The 22,324-nt window shown below is 40.1% G+C and overlaps 1 protein-coding gene across 10 annotated transcripts in view; it reads left to right on the plus strand.

The window, feature by feature from the left end:
- OXNAD1 (oxidoreductase NAD binding domain containing 1) overlaps positions 1 to 22,324 on the plus strand; it is a 51,456-nt gene that overhangs the window by 14,180 nt on the left and 14,952 nt on the right. For 7 of the 10 annotated variants that reach the window (XM_039521572.1, XM_039521576.1, XM_039521578.1 and 4 more), the window contains exons 4-8: positions 231 to 337; positions 5,922 to 6,063; positions 9,822 to 10,064; positions 18,946 to 19,054; positions 19,796 to 20,212. In XM_039521572.1, the coding sequence (XP_039377506.1) occupies positions 231 to 337; positions 5,922 to 6,063; positions 9,822 to 10,064; positions 18,946 to 19,054; positions 19,796 to 19,950 (756 nt within the window). In that variant the 3' untranslated portion in view covers positions 19,951 to 20,212. Of the gene's footprint in view, positions 1 to 230; positions 338 to 5,921; positions 6,064 to 9,821; positions 10,065 to 18,945; positions 19,055 to 19,795; positions 20,213 to 21,365; positions 21,454 to 22,324 lie in introns of those variants that run through there. The other 3 variants (XR_005593240.1, XM_039521580.1, XM_039521579.1) reach the window with 1 other exon arrangement.

The raw sequence follows: 22,324 nt of genomic DNA on the forward strand, positions 1-22,324 counted from the left end.
ATTAAAATATCCAAAAAATCTTGGCGTTGGTGTATACATTTAATGAGGTGTGGTTTTCTGTGCGAGTCTATTATTATTTTTTATTATTTTCCCACTGTGGTGGATACGTGGTAATGTTTTTAAATTATGAAATGCTGTAGTTAATGATGCATAACTTCCATGGATGGTCTGAAGCACATTTGCTGAAAATGACACTACTATAATATAATGATTCATTCTCCTTTCTCTAGGTTATTTCTCCAGCAAAAGTGTGTGGCATCACCAGTGAATCTGAAACAGTTAAAAGACTTCGCTTGGCTGTCACAAATAAGGATTTTACTTTTAAAGCAGGACAGTGGTAAGACTTCTCTCTGATTTTGTGCGGTGGGGGAAATTGCTTACAGAAAGCCCAGGATGATGAAATGTTAAAAGGAAGATACTGGGATAATTCTTCTCCATTATATTTATATAACATACTATTTTAGTCATAAATGCCATATAAAACAGCTGATAAATTCAACCTCATAATTGTAAACTATGCTTTATTAAATACATCCATATTCATACAAATAGAAAAAAATAAAAATTAATATTTGCCAGTTTTCATTTTGCTTCCTTCAGTGATGACCTGTGGTTTATATCCATTAACTTATTGCTATATTAATATCTTTACACATTACTTGTATTCCATTACTCTGATAGCTAGCTGCACAGTGGAGCAGAGACTGAGTGCTGCAAATTTGAAAGTTAATTTTAATTTGGTTTTTACAGTTTTACCATTAAAAAACCCCAAAAAGTGATGTTGACATTTGTCCCCCTAAAATTAGATCTGCTGGGTTAGTTTGGGTAGGTGTATACTTGAAAACAAACCCATTCTGTGGATTAACTGTTATGACACTTCCCAGGGATACGCAGGGCTTTATGGCTCTTTGCTACCGCCTGTCTTTAGCATGAAGAATCCTTGTCTGTGCCTTTTAGGGGTCAGCTCCCCAATTCCACTGGCCATGAGCAATGCAAGTATTCCCCTCTAAGCCTTGCAAGTCCCGTAGTTACTCTACAGGTAGCCATTGGCACACCCCAATCCTCTAGCCCTCTAATCATCTCACTGGAGTGCCCAAGCCCTCGTTCGCTGGATGCTTGCAGTGTTCACGGATTTGCTTCTTCCAAAGAAACAGTACACCCCAGTTTACCAATTCCACCTCCTCTGCTGAACATGGAGCTCTTAGATATATTTATGGTGAAATCAGGAATAAGTTTCTTTAGCAAAGCAAGGAGATTCAAAGTAATAGCAAATAGAAGTATTGGAAACAAGAATGATTACATATAAAATAAAACCATAACATGCATACTAGACCCTAAACATAATTAACAAGATATTCTTGTGTCTAAATAAGTTTTGCTCACCCAAAAATCCTTGCAGCGATTTATAGCTAGGCTGGCTGTGATCCTCCTTTTATGAGACAAGCATGCTGTCAGCTTGCTTTCTCGGTGAAGGACCTGGTGGTGTCCTTGCATCCCAATATATAACAGACTAATCCTTTGTATTTATTCATAAACCAGAGCACCCGCTCACCCAGGTGTTTGTTTCCTACTGGAAATTCCCTCTCTCCTAGATTTTGCAATCTCTTAGCCTGTGGCTTAGTAAGCAAATAGGCATCCATTGTGAGGTGTACAATACACAGATGACCAGACAAGGACATAGGTGTATGTTACCTCCTGCCTGAATGGAACATATCTGAGCTATGCCACCTGCCTTAATTCAAGACCCCAAGAACATAATTTTTAGTATAGATATATAACTCCTTAAATATTATCTTTGTGTACATTTCACAATGAGTATGATGACCAGTAGACTACTGACTCTCAGTAGGGACCTCACATGCCACCCTTCAGTGAACTATTATGCATACATCTGACAGATACCCGTAAAAACCTGTGCATCCCCTGTGCCCTCTGGCAGTTAGCACCAAGCAGTCCCTGGGTCACAATTGCTATTTAAACAATGTTACAGTTTTAGGAGTGTCAGAATTTTTCAGGATCAGGAGGAATTCCATGTTTCAATTCAAATAGTATTTTGTAGGATAAGTTATAATCTGGATCTCTCACTCTTGACAGTGAGAGACAAGGTGGATGAGGTAATATCTTTTATTGGACCAACTTCTGTTGGTGACAGAGAGAAGCTTTCAGGCTTACACAGAATTCTTCTTCATGTCCCAGATCTGAAGAGGAGCTGTGTGTAAGCTCGAAAACTTCTCTCTGTCACCAACAGAAGTTGGTCCAATAAAAGATATTACCTCACCCACCTTGTCTCTCTGATATCCTGGGACCAACACTGCAAACAGCTCTCAGTGGTCCTTTAACTTTTTTTTTTTTTAAACTTCCTGTTGGCTTAGTCCAGCTGGAAACTGCTTTTGCTGGAATCAAAGTTTAACTGCTAGGGTGTTAACAGCATGTGTTACCAATGTAGTCTTAATATCCAGACTCTTAAATTTAGAACCAGAAAAACAAGATGTTGATTGCAATAATTTTTGTTTGTGGAGCATTTTGTTGCAGTTTTTGCACGTGTGGAGTGACGCATATTAAATTCTTGCTTGCCAGTTCTTTGAAAAACACATTTACCCATCAAAAATGTTTTAGCAATTATCACTCTGAAAAATGAAAGCTTTAATTATAATTACTCTTTTCATACTCTTTTTCCTTGTAAGTATTCTGAGGCTGTTTTTTGGCATGACAACTTCTCTGTACTGGAAGCTATAAACTGTGGTCATGTTTTCTGAGGAATAGTGCCAAGAATCAACAATTTCCTGAATAGAAAAGCCTAACATGTCAGTGAGATGCCAGAGCTAAAGTTTGTCTTCACAGTATTAACACAGAAAATGGAGCTTTCATAATCTTGGTTTACATAAGCAAAAAAAGTTGATTTGTTGTCCCAGGATCTAATAGACTTCTGTTGTCTATCGAGTTACAAGTAATAATTAAAATGAAAAAGAAGAGATTTGTTGCTGTAATAAGGAATTTTTGAATGTGATAGATTGTGCATGCGTTTGTTTGTTTCTAAGTATCGTGAACGGCTGAAGGACAAAGGACCAGTAACTTTATGCTCATCTTAATACTTCTAACTTCTTATTCCAGCAACTGTTGGATATTTATCTCTTTTCTGAATCTTTGGCTTTAAAAACTTTAACAGACAAAGGAGAATATGTGACTGAGACATACCTATAAGTTTACAAATTCTCTTTCCTCTTTTTAAATGCAGCATCTTCCCTTATTTTGGCGTCCCCTTGTTGGATATATATATTTTTCTAGAATTACTCCACTTAAACCGTCACCAGTAGTGTATTACTTTGGAAGTCCTCCCATGTCATCTCACACCCTGTTAAAGTAAGGCAAGCCTTCAGAAGCAAAAGTCAGTTCAAGATATTATATTACAGCATAGTACGTAGCCCATTAAAACTTCTGCTGTCCGTAGTGAGCTAAGTTTAAAAAATTATGTACTTTAAAAAAAAGGTACACACTTGCGTAAAATCTTTACTTAAAATTCATGCTTTTTAATCATTTTTGTTTGAATTTGGTGTGATCTCAAACAGGATTTTAAGAAACTAGTAATTTCCCCTGTCCATAACCAGAATACTTACTTTGGCATGATAGTGGACCATGATTTGTGGTTTAAGTGCCCTCCATTCTAGTCTGAGCATTCCAGTTTATTCCTTTCCTGTAGAGAGTGGTACAGAGCTTTAGTATCCTCAGCTGAGGTGTTCTTTGGTACTGTAAGTATTGCAGCACAGAACTGGATCACCTTTACTCAACTTCCCAGTCTAATTACTTAGAGCCTGTTTACCAGAGGTGCTGAGTACCAACAGCTCCATTTGAAGGCAATGGGAGTGGCAGGCACTGAGGACATCTGAAACTCAGGCCCTTAATTTCTCTAGATTAGGCAGTCTCCTCAGGCCTCCTGTTCTGTAAAACAATGTTTCTCAGCCTTTTCAGGTTGGCAACCCAAAAATGTCATGACCTCCTTACATTTACTATAAACGAGTAAAAAAATGTGTTAATGATGAGCCTAGTAACTTGTGTGTGTTTTTGAGAGATTGATGGAGAATACTTCTCTCTGACGGGTAAGGGTGTGCTGGGAGTGGAGGAGAAAGATTTTCTGTGCTTTAGATAATAACATTGCCAGTGCCTTGCCCCCTAGCCTTACCACCAGCTGCCATTCATAATCTCTTTTGGGATCATAACCCACCAGTTGAAAACACTGCTCAAAAACATCCATGCAATAGAAGCTAAACCACACTCCTCCTACCATCCTCATTTAACTAGCCAACTTAATGACTCATTGTGCATTATCTGGGGTTATTAAAGAAGCTGACACACATAATTTTGATCAGAACTGAATATTTACAGCATTTTGTGTGGGGTGTCATCTCACGCATTAATTGACTAACCAGTCATTCTCCCATATTTAGCAGTCTTTACCACAGTACTCAGTTCACAAAGAGAGCAGCCCAACTGACCTTAACATAAAATTGATAAAGTCAGAATTTTGGTATTTGCAGCAGAGAAGTGGGAATATTCTTGACTGCTGAAATATTAAGGCAGCTTTCTTTAGGAGTCTGAAAAGCACCAATAGAAGATTCCGAGTTAAGACCTGATTTTCAGAGATGATGGAACACTGCAACTCCCATTGACCTTGATTGATGCTCATCACTTCTGAAAATTACCCCTAACTTTCTGAAGTTATTTAAACTGAACTATGAGGTATCTGTCTCTTTCATTTGTGAGTGTAGCTGGATGAAAATGGAAGAATTTTAATGTTGTTGAGCATTGAATTTGACTTTTAGCTGCTCTGAAAGTAACATGACCATATTTTGCAATATGACGTGAAACACATTTACTAAGACTCCAAATATTTTTAGTAGGCTTCTTATATTTTTTGATATATTGTTGTTCTATAGCTTTACTAGCATCATTTGGGAATGATCCACATGCACAGAGAGAACCCCCGATGGCAAAGGCTTGTCTTGTAACTTGCCAGCCACTGATATACCTAGCCTTTTACAACATGTTAATTTCTGAACTTTAAGTTCTTAGGTGTGTGTTCTAAATTTAGTTTAGACCAACACACATTATAAAAATGCTTCTTGTACATTATCAAAATGTTGTATGTCACTAGAGGGTGCTGCAGTTTAGCATGTAAAGCAGTATCACTTATTTTAGTGGCTTTCATTTTTTGTCATAAAAATAAATAGGTATGTAAAGAATTTTTTAACAGTCATATTTCTTACTCTCAGAAGAGTGCGTGTGTATGTAATTAAAATCTGTTTTCCTAAATTAGTTTTCCAATTCCATTCCCAGTAAGGTACAGTAGTTTGAAAATCAAAGGGAGTATCTGTGATGCTGAAAATGGTGGGAACTGAGTCCTCTGGCTGGACCATATTGACTTTTTAAATACATAGCTAGACTTAAGTAATTGACTAATAATGTACGATTGTAGTACCCCTTTTTTATACATTGCACTTAAATCTCAAGAACAACCTAGAAATGTGCCAGTATAATACAGATGTATTTTACTTTTTGGCAATCTGGAAAGAAAAAGAAATAATCCTGCCCCTTTACAGTCGTAGGTGAAAAGAATTCTGATTTGATGGCATTACTCAAGCTGTGTGTTCGGATGCCAAATGCTTCTTATTGTTAAGCTAGTAATAAAAAGTGGTTACTCAACTTTGTAAAAAAGTTTTGTTCAGTTATTTTGTTATTGAAACATACAAATACAAAAACTGCTAGTGCACTGTCTGTTGGGTTCTGAACCTTATAGAAATCAAAATGCACACGTTTTGATAAATACAGAGTAGCTGAGATCAAGCCAGCCGTTTTGAGTTGGAGGAAACTTGGTAAACATTCTCTTGCCTTGTTTTTAAAGTTCATTTTATTTCACTATTTCTTAGGGTAGATTTCTTTATTCCTGAAGTTGCCGTAGTTGGTGGATTCTCAATATGTTCCAGTCCTGGTCTACTGGAACAAGATGGAGTATTAGAACTGGCAGTAAAACATACTGTACATCCTCCTGCTCACTGGATTCACACTCAGGTACATGATATTTGCAGATGATTACACACTGAACAAGTCATTTTTCACTTAGAACTTGATTCTGTCCCACAAAGTCAGTAGCAAAACTCCCATTGACTTCAGTGAGTAGGAGATGGGCTCTTATTAATACACAATTTCTAAACATCTCATTTAATTGACCTTAACATTTATCTTGAATAAAATAATCTGCTTTGTAAGAGACCGTGAAATAACATAATTTGCATGTGGTAACCTGAGTCTAAAGTTGTGATCTTCTAACTTTTTGGTGCCTCTCTTCTGAATCTTGCTCTTAGATACAGCTCTGTTATATTACTTAGCTATATCAAACATCCTGTGTTTGTGGAACTTTCCAGCAATCATGTCTAACTGAAGGGTCACAGTTAGTAAGTTTAAATGTTTATACAGTTACATATGGTTGACAGACAAAAATAATATGTTATAAAAGGGACCCTTATGTCAGTAAAACATAATCAGTAAAGCAACACAATACTTCAGAGATGACAAAATCCCAATACTCTGGATTACACTTTGAGACAATTTAAGGCCTTTCTTTTGGTCATGCTAAGAGTAGTCTGATTCTTTTCCCCGCTGCTGTTTTGTGATGGGTACTTCTTGAGGCCTTGGAGCATTTTTTTATCATACATTCTCCTATTTACCACAGTTTAATTATGGTCACAAGATTTCCTGCCACGCTGTCTGTTCAGATATCATCCCTCCTACTTACTATCCTATGCCTATCGTCCATAGTTCTCTAAGTGTTGCTGCAAGATCTAGGCTAACAGATTCTTCCAAGGTTACAGCCATTGCTGCTCTGTTTATTGACCAGAAGAGTCACAGTAAAAATCAAGCAGTGAGAATCCCCAGGTGATCCTAACCCAGCAGTCACCATGTGACCTTGCACTGCACTTCTGCTGCTGTTAAATCAGGTTAGTTTCATGCATCACTGGACTTTAAATGAAATGATTTGTTTTGAAAGGCTGTGTAGAAAATGTAGGACCAATGTCACTGGCTACACCCTTAATGAGAGTACACAGGGACATTTCCTATTTCTTTGGTGTTGCTCAGTAATAATATTGAAAGTCTAACTTAATCTTCCATCTCTGCGACATCTCTGAAGCTGTTACCCGTCCTTAACCCACTGTTGAATTTTCTAGGTGAATTCACAGGAAAATACTCCGTTCACATGTAAACTAGTTCAAAAGCTGATGCTGCAGAAGAATCCTCAGAATATGAACTGTGTTTTCTATTAAGCAAGTGCTTTATTTCTGTTATGAGGAAAGGAGAAGGAAAAAAATGTAATGACCTCTTTGAATCCTATGACACTTATTTGGTAGGGAAGCTATGAGATTTAATTGATTACATTTAATTTGTAATGCATTTTGAGATTCCAGGATAAAAGAATTCTGGTTTAGAAATGCTTTAGAAATGCTAAATATTATTTGTCTTATTTATTTATTGCACCTGATTTTTTCAAATTGATTTTTTCATAATTAACCTTTAATACCTTATTTATAATAGTATATTTCATCCTCCGTGTTTCCAATACACTTTATAATCTTAATAACTTCAAGACGACACACTTCTGTGGATAAAGTTGTAGTGTAGTTTTTTTGCTGTTGAATCCATCTTCTTTTTCTCTCAGCCTACGCCATTTCAATGCAATGCTTGCAATTTTAGTAGAATATGCTAGTTCTGTGCTACAGGGTGATGCTTCCCCACCAAATCACCCCAGAATTAATAGTCTTCACTAACACGGTGACTCTTAATAATAAGCTTCTTCTCTAATGTGGTTTCCATTAGTATGGCTGCATAGGTGTGTCTTTCTCATCTGTCAGTCAGGTTATTACATTGGTCCCTGAACTACACAGGGGGCTGCTGGTGTAAAAAACAGTTGCCTAACTCAGAGCCCCGTCCCCCTCCCCACCCTGAGGCCTGACTGCTCATTTTACAAGAGGCCAAGATGGTGAGGGATACACAGTGGACAGGGGCGGACACTTCTGTCTTTTCCTGTTTTATTTTCTGGGAGAAAATCTGTCTTCCCCTGTTCCAGGTACTTCTTGACCTCTTCTGAGGCCTGGAAGAAAGAAGGTGACTCTCTGAGGCATGGAAAAATGGAAAGAGCCTGCCAGTGTGTTGGGAAAAGGAGGTGGAACTGGGCTCAAAAACAACTCATACAGATTGCCTAATACCACTTGACTGGCAGATAAGAGGAACTCACTCATTTGTCCACATTACACAATGCAATTAGCAAGGAAAGAAACATTTTCGGTTTTAGGGTGAGGATGGTAGTTAGTTTATGAACCTCCTGCTTCCTTGCAATCCCAGCTGTGTGTAACACTGCTTCAAATGATCTTCTTTCCTCATCTTGGTACAGGTAGTCTTTTGGGGGTTGGATCTTTACTAAATATATGCCTGTCACTGATGGAAATCACTCTTCATGGTAGACCTGGTTGAGACAATGTCACTTAACTCTAAGCCCAAGATTTGCCTTTCTGTTTTGTAAAGCACTCAAGACAGTAATTTCTCGGTCTGCTGGAGCCTGACAAGTATCTAGCTTAATCTTCAGGTTCACTTCATAAATGGTTTGTAGTAGTAGCAGCATCCCACCAAAATGGCAAATAAGGGTCAGTCTTTTAGCCTCCTGCCTCAACATTTTCTTTATTGTTTTTTCTCACCTTAACATGAAGTGATTTGGCCTTATCTATTTCAATTGCTATGTCCTGATAATAGAAGAGACGTTCTGGAGGCAGCGCTTTTTGTACGTGACTGATGAATTGCTGTTCCTGATGGATTTTTCCCCCTTTTCTTGTATTTTTACCCCTCTTCCTTTTTCTGTTTGTCCCTCTTTCCTGTTTGTTCTTCCCCATCTGTGTGGTCTAGAGTGAGAACATAAGATTCGGATCAGGAGTTCTGGCTTCTATTCCTGCTTCTGCTACTAACCTGTGACCTCAGAAAACTTGCTTAATTTCTCTATCTCAATTTCCCCCTTCATGCAAGGGTGTCAGTCTGGAATTGAATTCTCATATTCCAAGAGGACATTACCCCAGTGTGATATACTCAGGGCAGTTTCACTTTTCCATGTATTAAACTTTCTTTGCAGAGTTGCTCTCAGAAAATACCTCTATTTATATACAACTGGAATTTTGATTTTGAGGGGGAAAGGGTAACATTTTTACCCTGTGGTTTTTGTAGTTGTTTAATAAAGCGGATAGAAATATCACTGTAAGAGAAGTTTTGGAGTGGCAGTGGGGAAGACAGCCCTTTTTAGGTCCACACAACTACTGCAGCATGACTTCCTCCTGTGGTCTGTCTCCTTTCCCCTTAGCAGAGCCTTTCTGAGAATAAGGGCCCTGGACTTAATGGGAATCTCAGACTTTAACCTTGGGTCTTCACTACAACACACATTTTCATTGTGTAAAAATCCTAACATGAATCACTCCTTACTGTGAAATATCCTGCATCAGCCCTCGTGGGGGAATGTCATCAGTCCTTTATCAGGGCCGGGCCTTGGCCTGAGGGCAAAAAATAGGCCCCTTCAGGGCACTCAACCAACTGACTTCAGATAACTGGGTTAATTTTGAGTGTGTGTTTTTAAAATACTTGAGCTTTCCTTCTTGGGTAAAATATGTAAAAACTAACAATGATGATCTTATTCTGAAGCCCAGCTTGTCTTATGACTTAGCGATGTATGAGGACTTGTATTTTGTCCTTTGCTTTTAGTAAAAGTTAAAATATTATCTTTTTTTTTCTGCCCCTAGTGCTCTCTTGACTCAGAAGTGGCTCTGCGAGTGGGAGGCAATTTCTTCTTTGATCCTCAACCTGCTGACTCCCCTGTAAACCTTGTGCTGATAGCAGGGGGAGTAGGAATCAACCCATTGTTTTCCATACTGCTACATGTAGCAGATCTTCATAGAAATCAAGAGAGTGAAAAAATTGGGTATAAAATGGGAACAGTGAAGCTGTACTATAGTGCAAAAAACACAAACGAACTCTTATTTAAGGTAGGTAAAAGGAAAGTAGTTTTCTTGAATTGTTTGTTCTTTTCAGAAGGCTTTACTGTTCAGTTGGTTTGTATCAATGTAGTGAGGAGAAGTGCTACTCAGAGACCAGGCCCCTCTTGTGCTAACTGCTCTACAAACACAGAACAAAAAGCCTGTCCCTGCCTCAAGAAGCTTATATACCTTTTTTCCTGCTCCCATTGACTTCTGTGGTGCAGAATCAGGCCCTGTATAGGTAAATTTTCTGCCTTTCCCCCTTATTGCTGTTTTATTGAACTTAAATACCTCTGATTTGCTTTCTGTTTGGGAACATCTGACCTTATGATCCAGTGCAATGGTTACCAAAGAGACAATTGAAAGTTAGTCACAGGTTGTCAAGTCAATCTATAAAACCAGTTCTAATGGAAAATGTCTTCGGAAAAATTCTTGCTAAAATTACGCACAGGCCTATACATGTTCATGCATCTTCAAGGTGCCCACAGTTGCAAAGATTACATAGTCAGGAAGCAGCATCAGTACATGCGGGGGAACTTCTAAACTAATATAGTCTTGTGGCATTAACCACAGTTGCAGTTAAAGCACAAACATTTTCAAAATAAGCCTTCCAAATTTCTAGTCCAAAAGCTATGATTCTTGTACAGATCTAGACAAATTACCTCCTCAAAGACAGCCAATTTTTCAAAAGTTGCATCTTATTTTTGATGCCTCTGAGTACTCTTCTTAAGATACTGATTTTTCTTTCTTTTCAAGAGCACTCCTTGACTTTAGTTGGAGGTGTGGGTTCTGATCATCATCCCTGATAATCAGACCTTTGGTATTTAAAGCTGAGTATATGAAACTAGTGACCACTCTTGAAAACAAATTGTATAGTTACACTGATGGAATTTCAGAGAAGCTAGGATTCAACTTTTTTCATATTGTTATTCATATTCCTGGCTTGTACAATAAGAATTTATCAAACTGATCAAAATTGTTGCTTCAAAACATTTTTGCTCCGTGTAAACGGTAACTGAATGTTGAAGTATTACACCCTGTTGAGTGTGTCTGCGCACATCGAATGGCCAAACATATTTATTGGTATTGTTTCAAAAGATTTGGTGACTGTAGTGCTAATGACTGTTGCTGGATTGATAGCCCTGCAGATTGACGTCCTTTTCCCACAGAACAGCAGCATGTATTATGCAATGTTATTTTTCAGCATGCAAAACAGGTACAGATATCCTGTGTGAAGTGGCAGTGCAAGTTTGCCAACAGTATCCCACTAATGTGTATCAGAATCCTGGTCCAGAGATTAAAGGGTTATTTGGTCTCCTTTGGCTACTTCTGGGTGTAAAAATTGTATGGCGGGCCATGAATGCTCACAAATTTGGGGGTTGGAGTGCAGGAGGGGGTGAGGGCTCCGGCTGGGGGTGCAGGCTCGGGGGGGGGGGCAGAAATGAGGAGTTCAGGGTGTGGGAGGGGGCTATGGGCTTGGGCAGGGGCTTGGGGGGAGAAGGGGTGCAGGCTCTGGGGTGGGGCTGGGAATGAGGGGTTGAGGGTAGAGGAGGGTGCTCCAGGCTGGGACTGAGGGTTTGGAGAGTGGGAGGGGGATCAGGGTTGGGGTAGGGGCCACCGGGGTGGGGAGGGGCCTCAGGGGTGCAGGCAGGCTCCGGACGACACTTACCTAAAGCAGCTCCCGGAAGCAGCATCATGCCCCTCCTACGCCTCCTACATGGAGGCGCAGCGTTGGCCATGTGGCTGTGCGCACTGCCCCGTCCACAGGTGCCACCCCTGCAGCTCCTATTGGCCGTGGTTCCCAGCCAATGGGAGCTGCGGGGGGTGACTTTGGGGCAGAGGTAACATGCAGAGAGCCCCCTGGCTGCCCCTATGCGTAGGAGTGGAGGGGGGACATGCCACTGCTTCTGGGAGCCGCGTGGCAAGCCCCTGACCCCGCTCCCTGACCAGAGTACCAGAGCAGGGCAAACCCCTGACACCTCTCCCCAGTGGGATCTTGAGGGACAGATTAAAAGGCCTGATGGGCCGGATGCGGCTGTAGTTTGCCATTCCTGCACTAGGAACTGGAGTAAATTATACATAGGCCACTAAACAGCTGTCATATAGTCATGACTTGTTCATTACAGAACTGGGCTGGACTTAGTGACCTAATGGTGAAAAGTTCTCATTAACAATCTGCTCATTGCTATTGATACATTAAATACTATTTCAACCAGTGGAAAGAAACTTTTTCATAGAAGTATAGTGTATTTTTATCTCTATGCTCTGCCTTACTGATGTACCTTGTATTTTTTTTTTTACAGTACCATTGTTGACCTGCTATGTCAGACATGCCAACCCTCCCTTATTTTCAGTAATCTCTTGATTTTTAAAAAAAAGTAATTATGAAATTACTATTCCAGGCTTAAATCTATCACTTTTGCAAGTGCGCATATATATATTAAAAAACAACAACATATGCCTGTGTCACTAACCACCACTCAGGTCCTACGAACATAACAAATAACGTTGTGCCCACTGTAAGGATCTGACAGGAGGCAAGCCATGATGGTTTCGAATGGGTTGGGGCCCTGCTGAATTAACTGACCAAACCACAGGCTGCGTGTTTTGCTCTAGCTGCCCCGTGTATACCATGCTGGACTACGTTAATGTGCTGTAAGTACCTAGAGCACGCCAGGGGGGGTCTGCATGGGGCAGTTAGAGCACAACATGTAACCTGTGCTGTGGCCCTACAGATAATCACTGCAGCTTGTCTTCTTTTAAACCCTTACCAGGGAGTCTGCAGGGGAGGAGAAGCCAGAGGGGTGGGAGGAGGCAATGACAGTAGAGAAGGAGAGAGGGAACATGACAGGAGAGAGCAGAGGGGAGGATCATCCTGGGAAGGAGGTCCAGGGCGAGGACTGACCAAGATAATTGAGGGTCCTAAGTGGCATAGGCGGGCAGCTTTCCGCTTCCCTATGCCTGCCTTTGGCCATAGACATGGAGGGGATGGTGGAGGTCCTGGTTTCTTTAGGTGGAGGGGAAGGGAAGGGAGGTGGAGAGTGAGGTCCAAGCAACTTCCCTAACTTTTTTCCCATAAACATCCCTAAAAGTCTCAGAGCAAAGTTGGCATCTCTACTATGTTTTGATGTCTGGATGAAATAATTTTATAACTTTTTTTTAAATGTTACTTTTTTATTTGTTTACATAAATTTCACACCCTGAAATGCCAAGAGACTGAGAATTTCTTGCATAATTTGAAAACACAAAAAGTCACTTTTTTGCATGAAATTTTGCATATGTGAATTTCAAATAATTGGGTTTGGTCAAATTTATACTGAAGAGTTTTGACAAAATTAAGAAGTAGAGATGGTAGCACAAAGCTGGGAATAATGCTTCCTTACATCAGAGGGGGTACTAAGGATAAAAAACATTAGCAATTATGAGGTGCTCAGAATTTGCTAATGCTGCTAATGCTATAGGTGTGTAAGTACCTATATAGATTTTCTTCAAACAACATTTTTTTAATTGCTTCTGTTTTCCTAACTCAAAAATGTGAAAACACAAATTAAATGGGGAAAAAAACTGTTAGTTCTGTGTTTTTGCCAGCCCTAGTTTTGATCAACCATCATGTTGCTGCTACATCTCATAATACTGTGTTGGTTGTTTAGTATAACATAGTCTTTGTGATAATACTTTGCCATCATCTCAATGTTTGTGACAGTTTAAGGGGTAGTACAGCACTTGGATGTAGGGTCACTGATAACACTGTTAGTGTCAAATCAGCACAGCTTCCATAAGGGAAAATTGTCTCTCTCTAATGAGTTAGGTTATTTGAAGACATCAGTGGCTTTTGGTCATAAATGATTGAAGAAAATAAACACTAGGTAAAGGGCAAAGATCTGTGTGGATATAAAAAATGGCTGATCAGTATGATCTGTTCCTCTGAATGTAGATTAGTAAATGGAATGCCTGAGGCTGAGGTCACTACTGGGTTTGGTTTAATATATTAATGACTTGGAGGAAGTAGACAGTGAATGGGTGAAAACTCCAGGTGAAACAATATTTTGGTTTGCAAAGACTGAAGTATAGGAAACTCTCGGATGTATTTAAACACATTAGGGAATTGAGCAGCAAGATGGCTGATGTACAGGTTATCCAAGGTAAAATGTAAGGTGAAGCCTGTTAGTATAATATTGTCTAAAGTGCTCACATCTGCTGGTAGACTCTGACTTCTATTATTCTCCTGAGTGAGAAAAAGAAAGTCAGTCAATTCGTGTGGGTCACTGAAGGTATATACCCATTGCATAGCCAAACTAGAATAAAATAATTTCTTGCATATGAAATTAGTAAAATAATGCAGGAGCTGTTGTGACATTTGGCAATGATTTGCCCTCATCTAATGGAATGTCTGCATGTTTGATCACAGCACTTTAATGATATAGTTATAAAGTCAAGGAAGATGGCTATAGGAATGTCAGGGCTACTGTTATCCAATGATTGTATAGTGGGGTTGTTTAGTGTCTCAGGGATAGGAGTTAGGGGCTTAATATATTAAACTACGCAAAGAACTGATGAGTCCCTCTTCTTAGTACAATAGTAAAGAATAAAATTGTCAGACACATAGAAAAACAAACTCTTGAGCAATAGTCAACATGGTTTCTGTAAAGGGAAATCGTGTCTTACTAATCTATTAGAGTTCTTTGAAGAGGTCAACAAACATGTGGACAAGGGATCATAGACATATAGTGTACTTAGATTTCCTGAGCCCTTTGACAAGGTCCTCACCAAAGGCTCTTACGTAAATTAAGCTGTCATGGGATAAAAGGGAAGGTCCTTTCATGGATTGAGAACTGGTTAAAGGACAGGGAACAAAGGGTAGGAATTAATGGTAAATTCTCAGAATGGAGAGGGGTAACTAGTGGTGTTCCCCAAGGGTCAGTCCTAGGACCAATCCTATTCAATTTATTCATAAATGATCTGGAGAAAGGGGTAAACAGTGAGGTGGCAAAGTTTGCAGATGACACTAAACTACTCAAGATAGTTAAGACCAAAGCAGATTGTGAAGAACTTCAAAAAGATCTCACAAAACTAAGTGATTGGGCAACAAAATGGCAAATGAAATTTAATGTGGATAAATGTAAAGTAATGCACATTGGAAAAAATAACCCCAACTATACATACAACATGATGGGGGCTAATTTAGCTACAATGAGTCAGGAAAAAGATCTTGGAGTTATCGTGGATAGTTCTCTGAAGATGTCCGCAGTGTGTGCAGAAGCGGTCAAAAAGCAAACAGGATGTTAGGAATAATTAAAAGGGGATAGAGAATAAGACTGAGAATATATTATTGCCTTATATATAAATCCATGGTACGCCCACATCTCGAATACTGTGTGTACAGATGTGGTCTCTCTCCTCAAAAAAAGATATTCTAGCACTAGAAAGGTCAGAAAAGCAAACTAAAATGATTAGGGGGTTGGAGAGGGTCCCATATGAGGAAAGATTAAAGAGGCTAGGACTCTTCAGTTTGGAAAAGAGGAGACTAAGGGGGGACATGATAGAGGTATATAAAATCATGAGTGATGTTGAGAAAGTGGATAAGGAAAAGTTATTTACTTATTCCCATAATACAAGAACTAGGGGTCACCAAATGAAATTAATAGGCAGCAGGTTTAAAAAAAGGAAGTTCTTCTCGCACAGTCAACTTGTGGAACTCCTTACCTGAGGAGGTTGTGAAGGCTAGGACTATAACAATGTTTAAAGGGGGACTGGATAAAATTCATGTGGCTAAGTCATAAATGGCTATTAGCCAGGATGGGTAAGAATGGTGTCCCTAGCCTCTGTTCGTCAGAGGATGGAGATGGATGGCAGGAGAGAGATCACTTGATCATTGCCTGTTAGGTTCACTCCCTCAGGGGCACCTGGCATTGGCCACTGTCGGTAGACAGATACTGGGCTAGATGGACCTTTGGTCTGACCCGGTACGGCCTTTCTTATGTTCTTATTATGTTCTTAGTTACTAAAACCCTGTTGCATACAATGAAATTAAAAGGCAAGATATTTGGATATAAAAGGTAATGTTTCTTACTGTGTCTGTAAGAAAAAAACCTGGAAACGGTATGATGCTTGCCAGCAAGCCCTCTGTTTGTCATGTCTATTTAGATTACAAGTTCTTTGGGATTCAGACCATCTCTCACAATGGGTCTGTATAGTGTCTGACACTGCAGGGCCCCTTACTGGGGCCTATAGACTTCATTGTAATACAAACAATAAGCAATAAATTGCGGGGGGGAAGTGGGTAATTACATGATCCTTGTTTCTCAGTTGTGCTAGGCAAGTCAAACTTAATCAAAGCTTATGCATCCAGTTGAAAGGTGAATTGTCTGCAGGACTCAGTAAAGAATTTTCCTTCTACACGCAGTGTTGCATAATTAAGCCAGATGCATCCTGCGTGGCAGAGAAGGTGTTTGCTTCCACTAAAGCATCTGATGTTCTTTGCTGCTGAGGGCAGAATAACACACTTGCACCAATAGCTTCATTCAGTAGAGCAATTACTAATGTTCCCGTGTGTTTTATAAATATATACTATTTTTAATGGGGGTGGGGGTGTCAATACTTTCTAAAAAATCATCATCATCTGCAGTTTTGTGAGAGCATAGCCTTTATATTTGAGCATTCTGCAAGAGAACAGAGTGTGATAATGAGCTGTGACTAGAGATTGCATTGCCACATTTGAATGATTTATTATGTATGTTCTTTCTTCGTGATCTCTTGAAATTTAGCATTAGAATATGTATGAAAAATCTTTGATAAATACATACACCGGGATGGGGCACACAAGATCATTGCTTGGCGCTCCTTGTTATCATGAGACAGCTCCATATTAAACTCCCAGGAAACCTTTAGTGCTTCAGCAAGGATACAGAGGACCCTTTAACCCCCAAGAAAAAATTCCTTGCGAAGTCGACCTTCCTTTCTATCACCTTGTCAAGTTACAGTAAATCATTGCTCTGACACTTATTCTTTTGCATGCTCTTCAGCAACTTCATAGGCAGTTACTGTTGCCCAACTCTTTGGAAATGTAGCTCTATGGTATGTTACCCACTATATACATTATACCATATTAATGTAATTACTGCCAGTCTCTGCTTAAATAGCTGTCTCAAGTTTCTCTTAAAATGAACGTGACTGTTCTTCCCCTCCCATCTCCCAGTCACTACGAGAAGAGAGATCTTTTCCCTAGTGGGGGTCTCATTGTCCAGCTGCCATATCCATTTTGTACATTAGTTGTCAACTGGCAGATTCAGACAGACAATAAAAAAAACAAAACACCTCTGACGCACGAATGCTGGGGAAGCACTGCCTTTCTCTGCACCAGGTTTTGGCACTGGGGTGTGTGCAGAATCATGGTCTGCACTCCTTGAGAGTGAACATGCAGGCAATACGTGTACAAGTAAGAGGGAAGCCTGTGAATCTGCTTGGGAACCTGCTTAGCCAGGTTCTGATGTCTCCAATCTTTGGGAGAAGATTTGGCTCAAAAGTACCCCAGTTATGAAAGCCCGAAGTAGCTTAGAATCTAGATCAGGGGAGGGCAAACTACGGCCGATGGGCCAGATCCAGACCTCCAGCTGTTTTAAGCCGGCCCTGGAATTCCCGCTGGGGAGTGGGGTCTGGGGCTTGCCGCGCTCCGCCGCTCCAGCCGGGGAGCAGGCTCGGGGGCCACTCCATGCTCCTTCCAGAAGCATAGGGGCTGGAGTGGGGATATGGCTGCTGCTTCCGGGAGCCGTTTGAGGTAAGCGCTGTCCAGAGCCTGCACCCCTGAGCCTCTCCCTGCACCCCAACCCCAGCCCTGATCCCCTCGCCTGCCTGCCGAACTCCTCAATTCCAGCCTGGAGCACCCTCCTGCACCCCCAGCTGGAGCCTGCATCCTTTCCCGCACCCCTGTCCCAGCCCTGTTCCCCCTCCCGCCCTCCGAACCCCTCGGTCCCAGCCCAGAGCACCCTTCTACACTCCAAAATCCTCATCCCCAACCCCACCCAGAGCCCGCACCCTACTCCCCTGTCCCAGCCTAGAGCCCCCTCCCGCACCCTGAACTCCTCATTTCTGGCCCGACCCTGGAGCCCTCACCCCCTTCTGGACCCCAACCCCAATTTTGTGAGCATTCATGGCACGCCAAACAATTTCTATTCCCAGGTGTGGCCCACAGGCCAAAAAGTTTCCCCACCCCTGATCTAGATAGTAACTAATGAAGTCGTAGTCGTGAGACTTCATTACAGCACTGGTCTAGTAAATTTTCACTGAGAATTGGCATGAGGCCATTGGGGTTTTGGTGAGAATGATCGCACTTGTGGATTACAGAATTGAGAATTAGTGAGTTTCTACTCAGGGTATTAATAGGATTCAAATTTATCCTGTAGGTAGTTTTGGTTTTTTTTAAAAAATAGGTCAGTAACATTACCAAGGGGAGGTGGTTCCAGGCTTGGACCTAAAGGTCTGGACAACTGAAATGCACAACTTGTTCATTTTAAAGTAAAAACATCAGGTTTCTGGAAGGTGAAGGGAGGAAATAGAGACCAGTTTGCCTTTTTTGACAGCTTCACAGCTGCAAGAGGAGAAGCCACATAAGAGCGGAAATAGTCATAAGATGCAAGTGTGGTTTAATTACAAACAGTTGCAGAAACGGAGAAAAACATCAGCAGTATAATTGGTAGCATATTCAGATTCCAGATAAAGAAGTCCAAAGTCCTTAAAAAGTTCTGGCTTGTTAAACTCAAACCATCAAATTCTTAAATAGAGAGAATTTGACGTGAAGAATCTTAGTAGATAATATAATCAGCCGTGTTCTGTGCACACATCTGCTTTGATTTAATAGACTCTGTGGTATGACCAAGTATGTTTAACATTCCAGAATAATATCTTTGGTTTGATGAACGAATTTCCTGGAAAGATCACATGCAGTTTCCATGTTACTCAACAGAGTTCACAAATCTGTGAAGAACTTCAGCCATATATCACTGGTACGTACTCTGGTGATGCCTAGAGATTAAGTTAAAGTAATTGGTTCACTGGGAGTTCTGATCATAGTGTTGTTCAGACTATACTTTGAGAGGTTTCATGTGCATAATGTAATGTTTTATAATATCTGAAAAAAATTCATCATACAAAATGGGGTAGGAGCCCAGTGGATAATTGGGAAAATTTGTACGTGAGAAACATGAATGATTTAATTGTATGTACTTTTTGGTCCTCTGAATCATCTCAAGTATGCTTGCACAAGTTCTGTGTTACACTTATGGCTGAATTGCTTCTACTTGCTGTTAATTCTTATTTACACTTCATATCCAGTCCTCTCCTCTGTGTGTTCATCACTTGTATTTACTTTGCTTAAAGCTGTAATGACAAAGCAGGATAAACCCACAGCCTTTAAGGTGTCCTTGGCATGGAGAGAGAGGGAGATCTATTCTCAACAAAATATGGGATATTTTAGTTGTACAGTATTGTTACTGTTAATGGCAATTGAAGAACTAATGTCCTGTAAATTGTCTGTTTTCTTAAACACTGATCTAAGCTTTCGTGTGTGTGTGCGCGCGCGCTTTCCTACCTTGAGCAACCTTAACCAGGCCTGCTTTTCAGAGGGCTACTGTTGAAACACCAGAATCACTACTCCATGTTAGAAACTTTAGGCCACTGCCTTTTGACTGTATAAATATCTGTCTTCATATGAATTTCTGTTCTTAACTACGTGTGTTCTTTGGTAGAGGGAAGAATATCTGAAAAGGAACTAGAAAAACATGTGTCTAAGGATACTTTATGGTACATCTGTGGTCCACCTCCAATGATAGAATCTATATCCAAACTACTAGAAAACTTTGGTGTCCCTACAGACTGCATTTACTTTGAAAAGTGGTGGTAGCAACAGCTACTTAGCAGAAAATAAAAACTGAAAACAACTAATCTATGTATTTTGATAAATAAAAAGTGCCTGAAATGCACAGAAGATGGACTCTACTATGACCTCACTGACTGCAAGATTTCACTATACGCACATGAAATCTTCTTGTATCTGGTAACAATTCCTAAATTATCCTATAATGCACTCTGGTTTGGATCATTATTGTTTTATTGCTTTTGGAAAAAAAACTGTGTATTTTATATTAAAGACATGAGCCATTTGATTTTTGTATTTCACTTATTTGCTACTGATTGATTTGTGTAGTACTCTTTTTTTGTTAATTAGGTAGCTTTTTAAACATTCAAATACTATTTTCATTACGACTATAACTTAACTTGCAATTAACTAAATGTGTAAAAATGACCAGATGTAGTCTATAATGTATTAATTCAGACCATAATTTTGTAAGCTAAGCAAGGCCAGACTGGGTCACTAGGTGGTGAGGGTCTCATCTCCCAGCTGTTGTAGATCGTGATATTGACACAATACCACTATTGGCACAATTCCCGGAGTCCTATTTAGATGCTGCAGCCTGATAAGGGTGCTGTTTTCCTGAGACTACTCTTCTTTGAATGAGATGTAAAACAGGTCTTGACCACTTCTGGGTATTAAAGATCCTATAATATTTTCAAAAGTCTAGAGCAGTCTCACCTTCTCTTGGGCTAATTCTAAATTACATTCTGCTTACCTAAACTTACTTTTATATAATTGGATACATTTACCCATTCACTTTCTGTTGTACAAGGGGGAAAAGCCATTTAGAAGGACTTCTGTATGCCACTGCCAACTGTGTTGGTGGTAAGTGAAAAGAGCGGTATAGTCTGGTATGAGTATAGTTTGTAATTATGTGAAACATTTTGAGGCTAACAAAGTGCTACGTAAATTGCATAATACAGTAGAACTTCAGAGTTATGAACTGACCAGTCAATCACACACCTCATTTGGAACCAGAAGACTCCAAGCAGCAGCAGAGACAAAAAAAAAAAGTGCCGAATACAGTACAGTACTGTGTTAAATGTAAACTACTAAAAAAAAAAAAAGGAAAATCTGTATAGTAAAGTTTCAAAGCTGTATTAAGTCAATGTTCAGTTGTAAACTTTTGAAAGAACAACCATAATGTTTTGTTCAGAGTTATGAACATTTCAAAGTTATGAACAACCTCCAGTCAGGCCCAAGGTGTCCATAAATCTACTGTAGTATGATTTAAGATATTTAAATATGCGTGTAATTTGTTTGTTGAAGACTTTTCTCTTAAGCTTGGTAATGAGCTTACTGATTTTCTCAGCATCCATGCAAAAGAGAGGTCTCCTTGAAAAGGAATCATACAGGACTCAATTATTACAGAAAAGATGCACTCTCACTTTCTTTTCCTGCAGTACACACACATCCCTTCTTAAAGATAAATGGAAACAGAGGTCACCAAGATCCATCTTGCATTTGTTTCCCCACATTCATGTAGGAGAGGTACGTATTAATTCTTTTGTTGTTGTCCACACGGATTCCACTCATGCTGTTTGTACACCCCATGCTTTTGAGATCAGATGCTTTTGGCCATCAGTTTCACTTGGGGGCCATACCTGTGCCCTAAATGTCCTTGCACCTCCAAGTCAAAGGGCATAAAGGGTGGAGCAGGCCCAACCATTCTTCAGTTCCTTCTTGCTGTCTGTAGCAGTGAAAAAGAATCCTTGCCATGTCCATCTGCTTCTGAGCACCATGTGCTTATATTAGTTAGTAGACTTTAGTTGTTAGATTCTAAAGCCAGAAAGGACCACGGTGATCATCTCGTCTGACCACTTGTATAACACAGGCCATAGAACTTCCCCAAAAATAACTCCTAGAACATGTCTTAGAAAAACAGCTGATCTTGATTTAAAAATTACCGGTGATGGAGAATCCACCGTGACCTTGGTAAATTGTTCCAAGGGTTAGTTTATATAGATAGTTCTCTGCCCATACGTTCTCTTTAGGCTAGAGCCCTCCCTGTACAGCATTATGGGAGAAGTAAAATCCCTGGGGTTGAAAATGTGTCCCTTCATTCAAAACTTCAGTGCCATTTAATGACCAGCACTCCTGATGCCTCTCTTGCCTGGCGGAGGAACATATTCCTGAGCAATGTTATATATGTCACTCCTCTCAGCAAACTCAGAAAGGTGGAGGTGCCTGCCCAGTGTTGTTCCTCTTCAAACTTTCAATGCAAGGTCTTGAAAGGAAAGATGCAACTTGACCACAATCCTCCAGTTAGTCCTTCTCCATGAGCGATGGGTGAGTCAGCCCCCGTCATTCCAGTATCAACAACACATCAGTCCAGGTGGGTCCAGCACCAACAACCAATGTC

This window comes from Mauremys reevesii, linkage group 2, assembly GCF_016161935.1.
Source record: "Mauremys reevesii isolate NIE-2019 linkage group 2, ASM1616193v1, whole genome shotgun sequence".
Classification (NCBI taxonomy): Eukaryota; Metazoa; Chordata; order Testudines; family Geoemydidae; genus Mauremys; species Mauremys reevesii.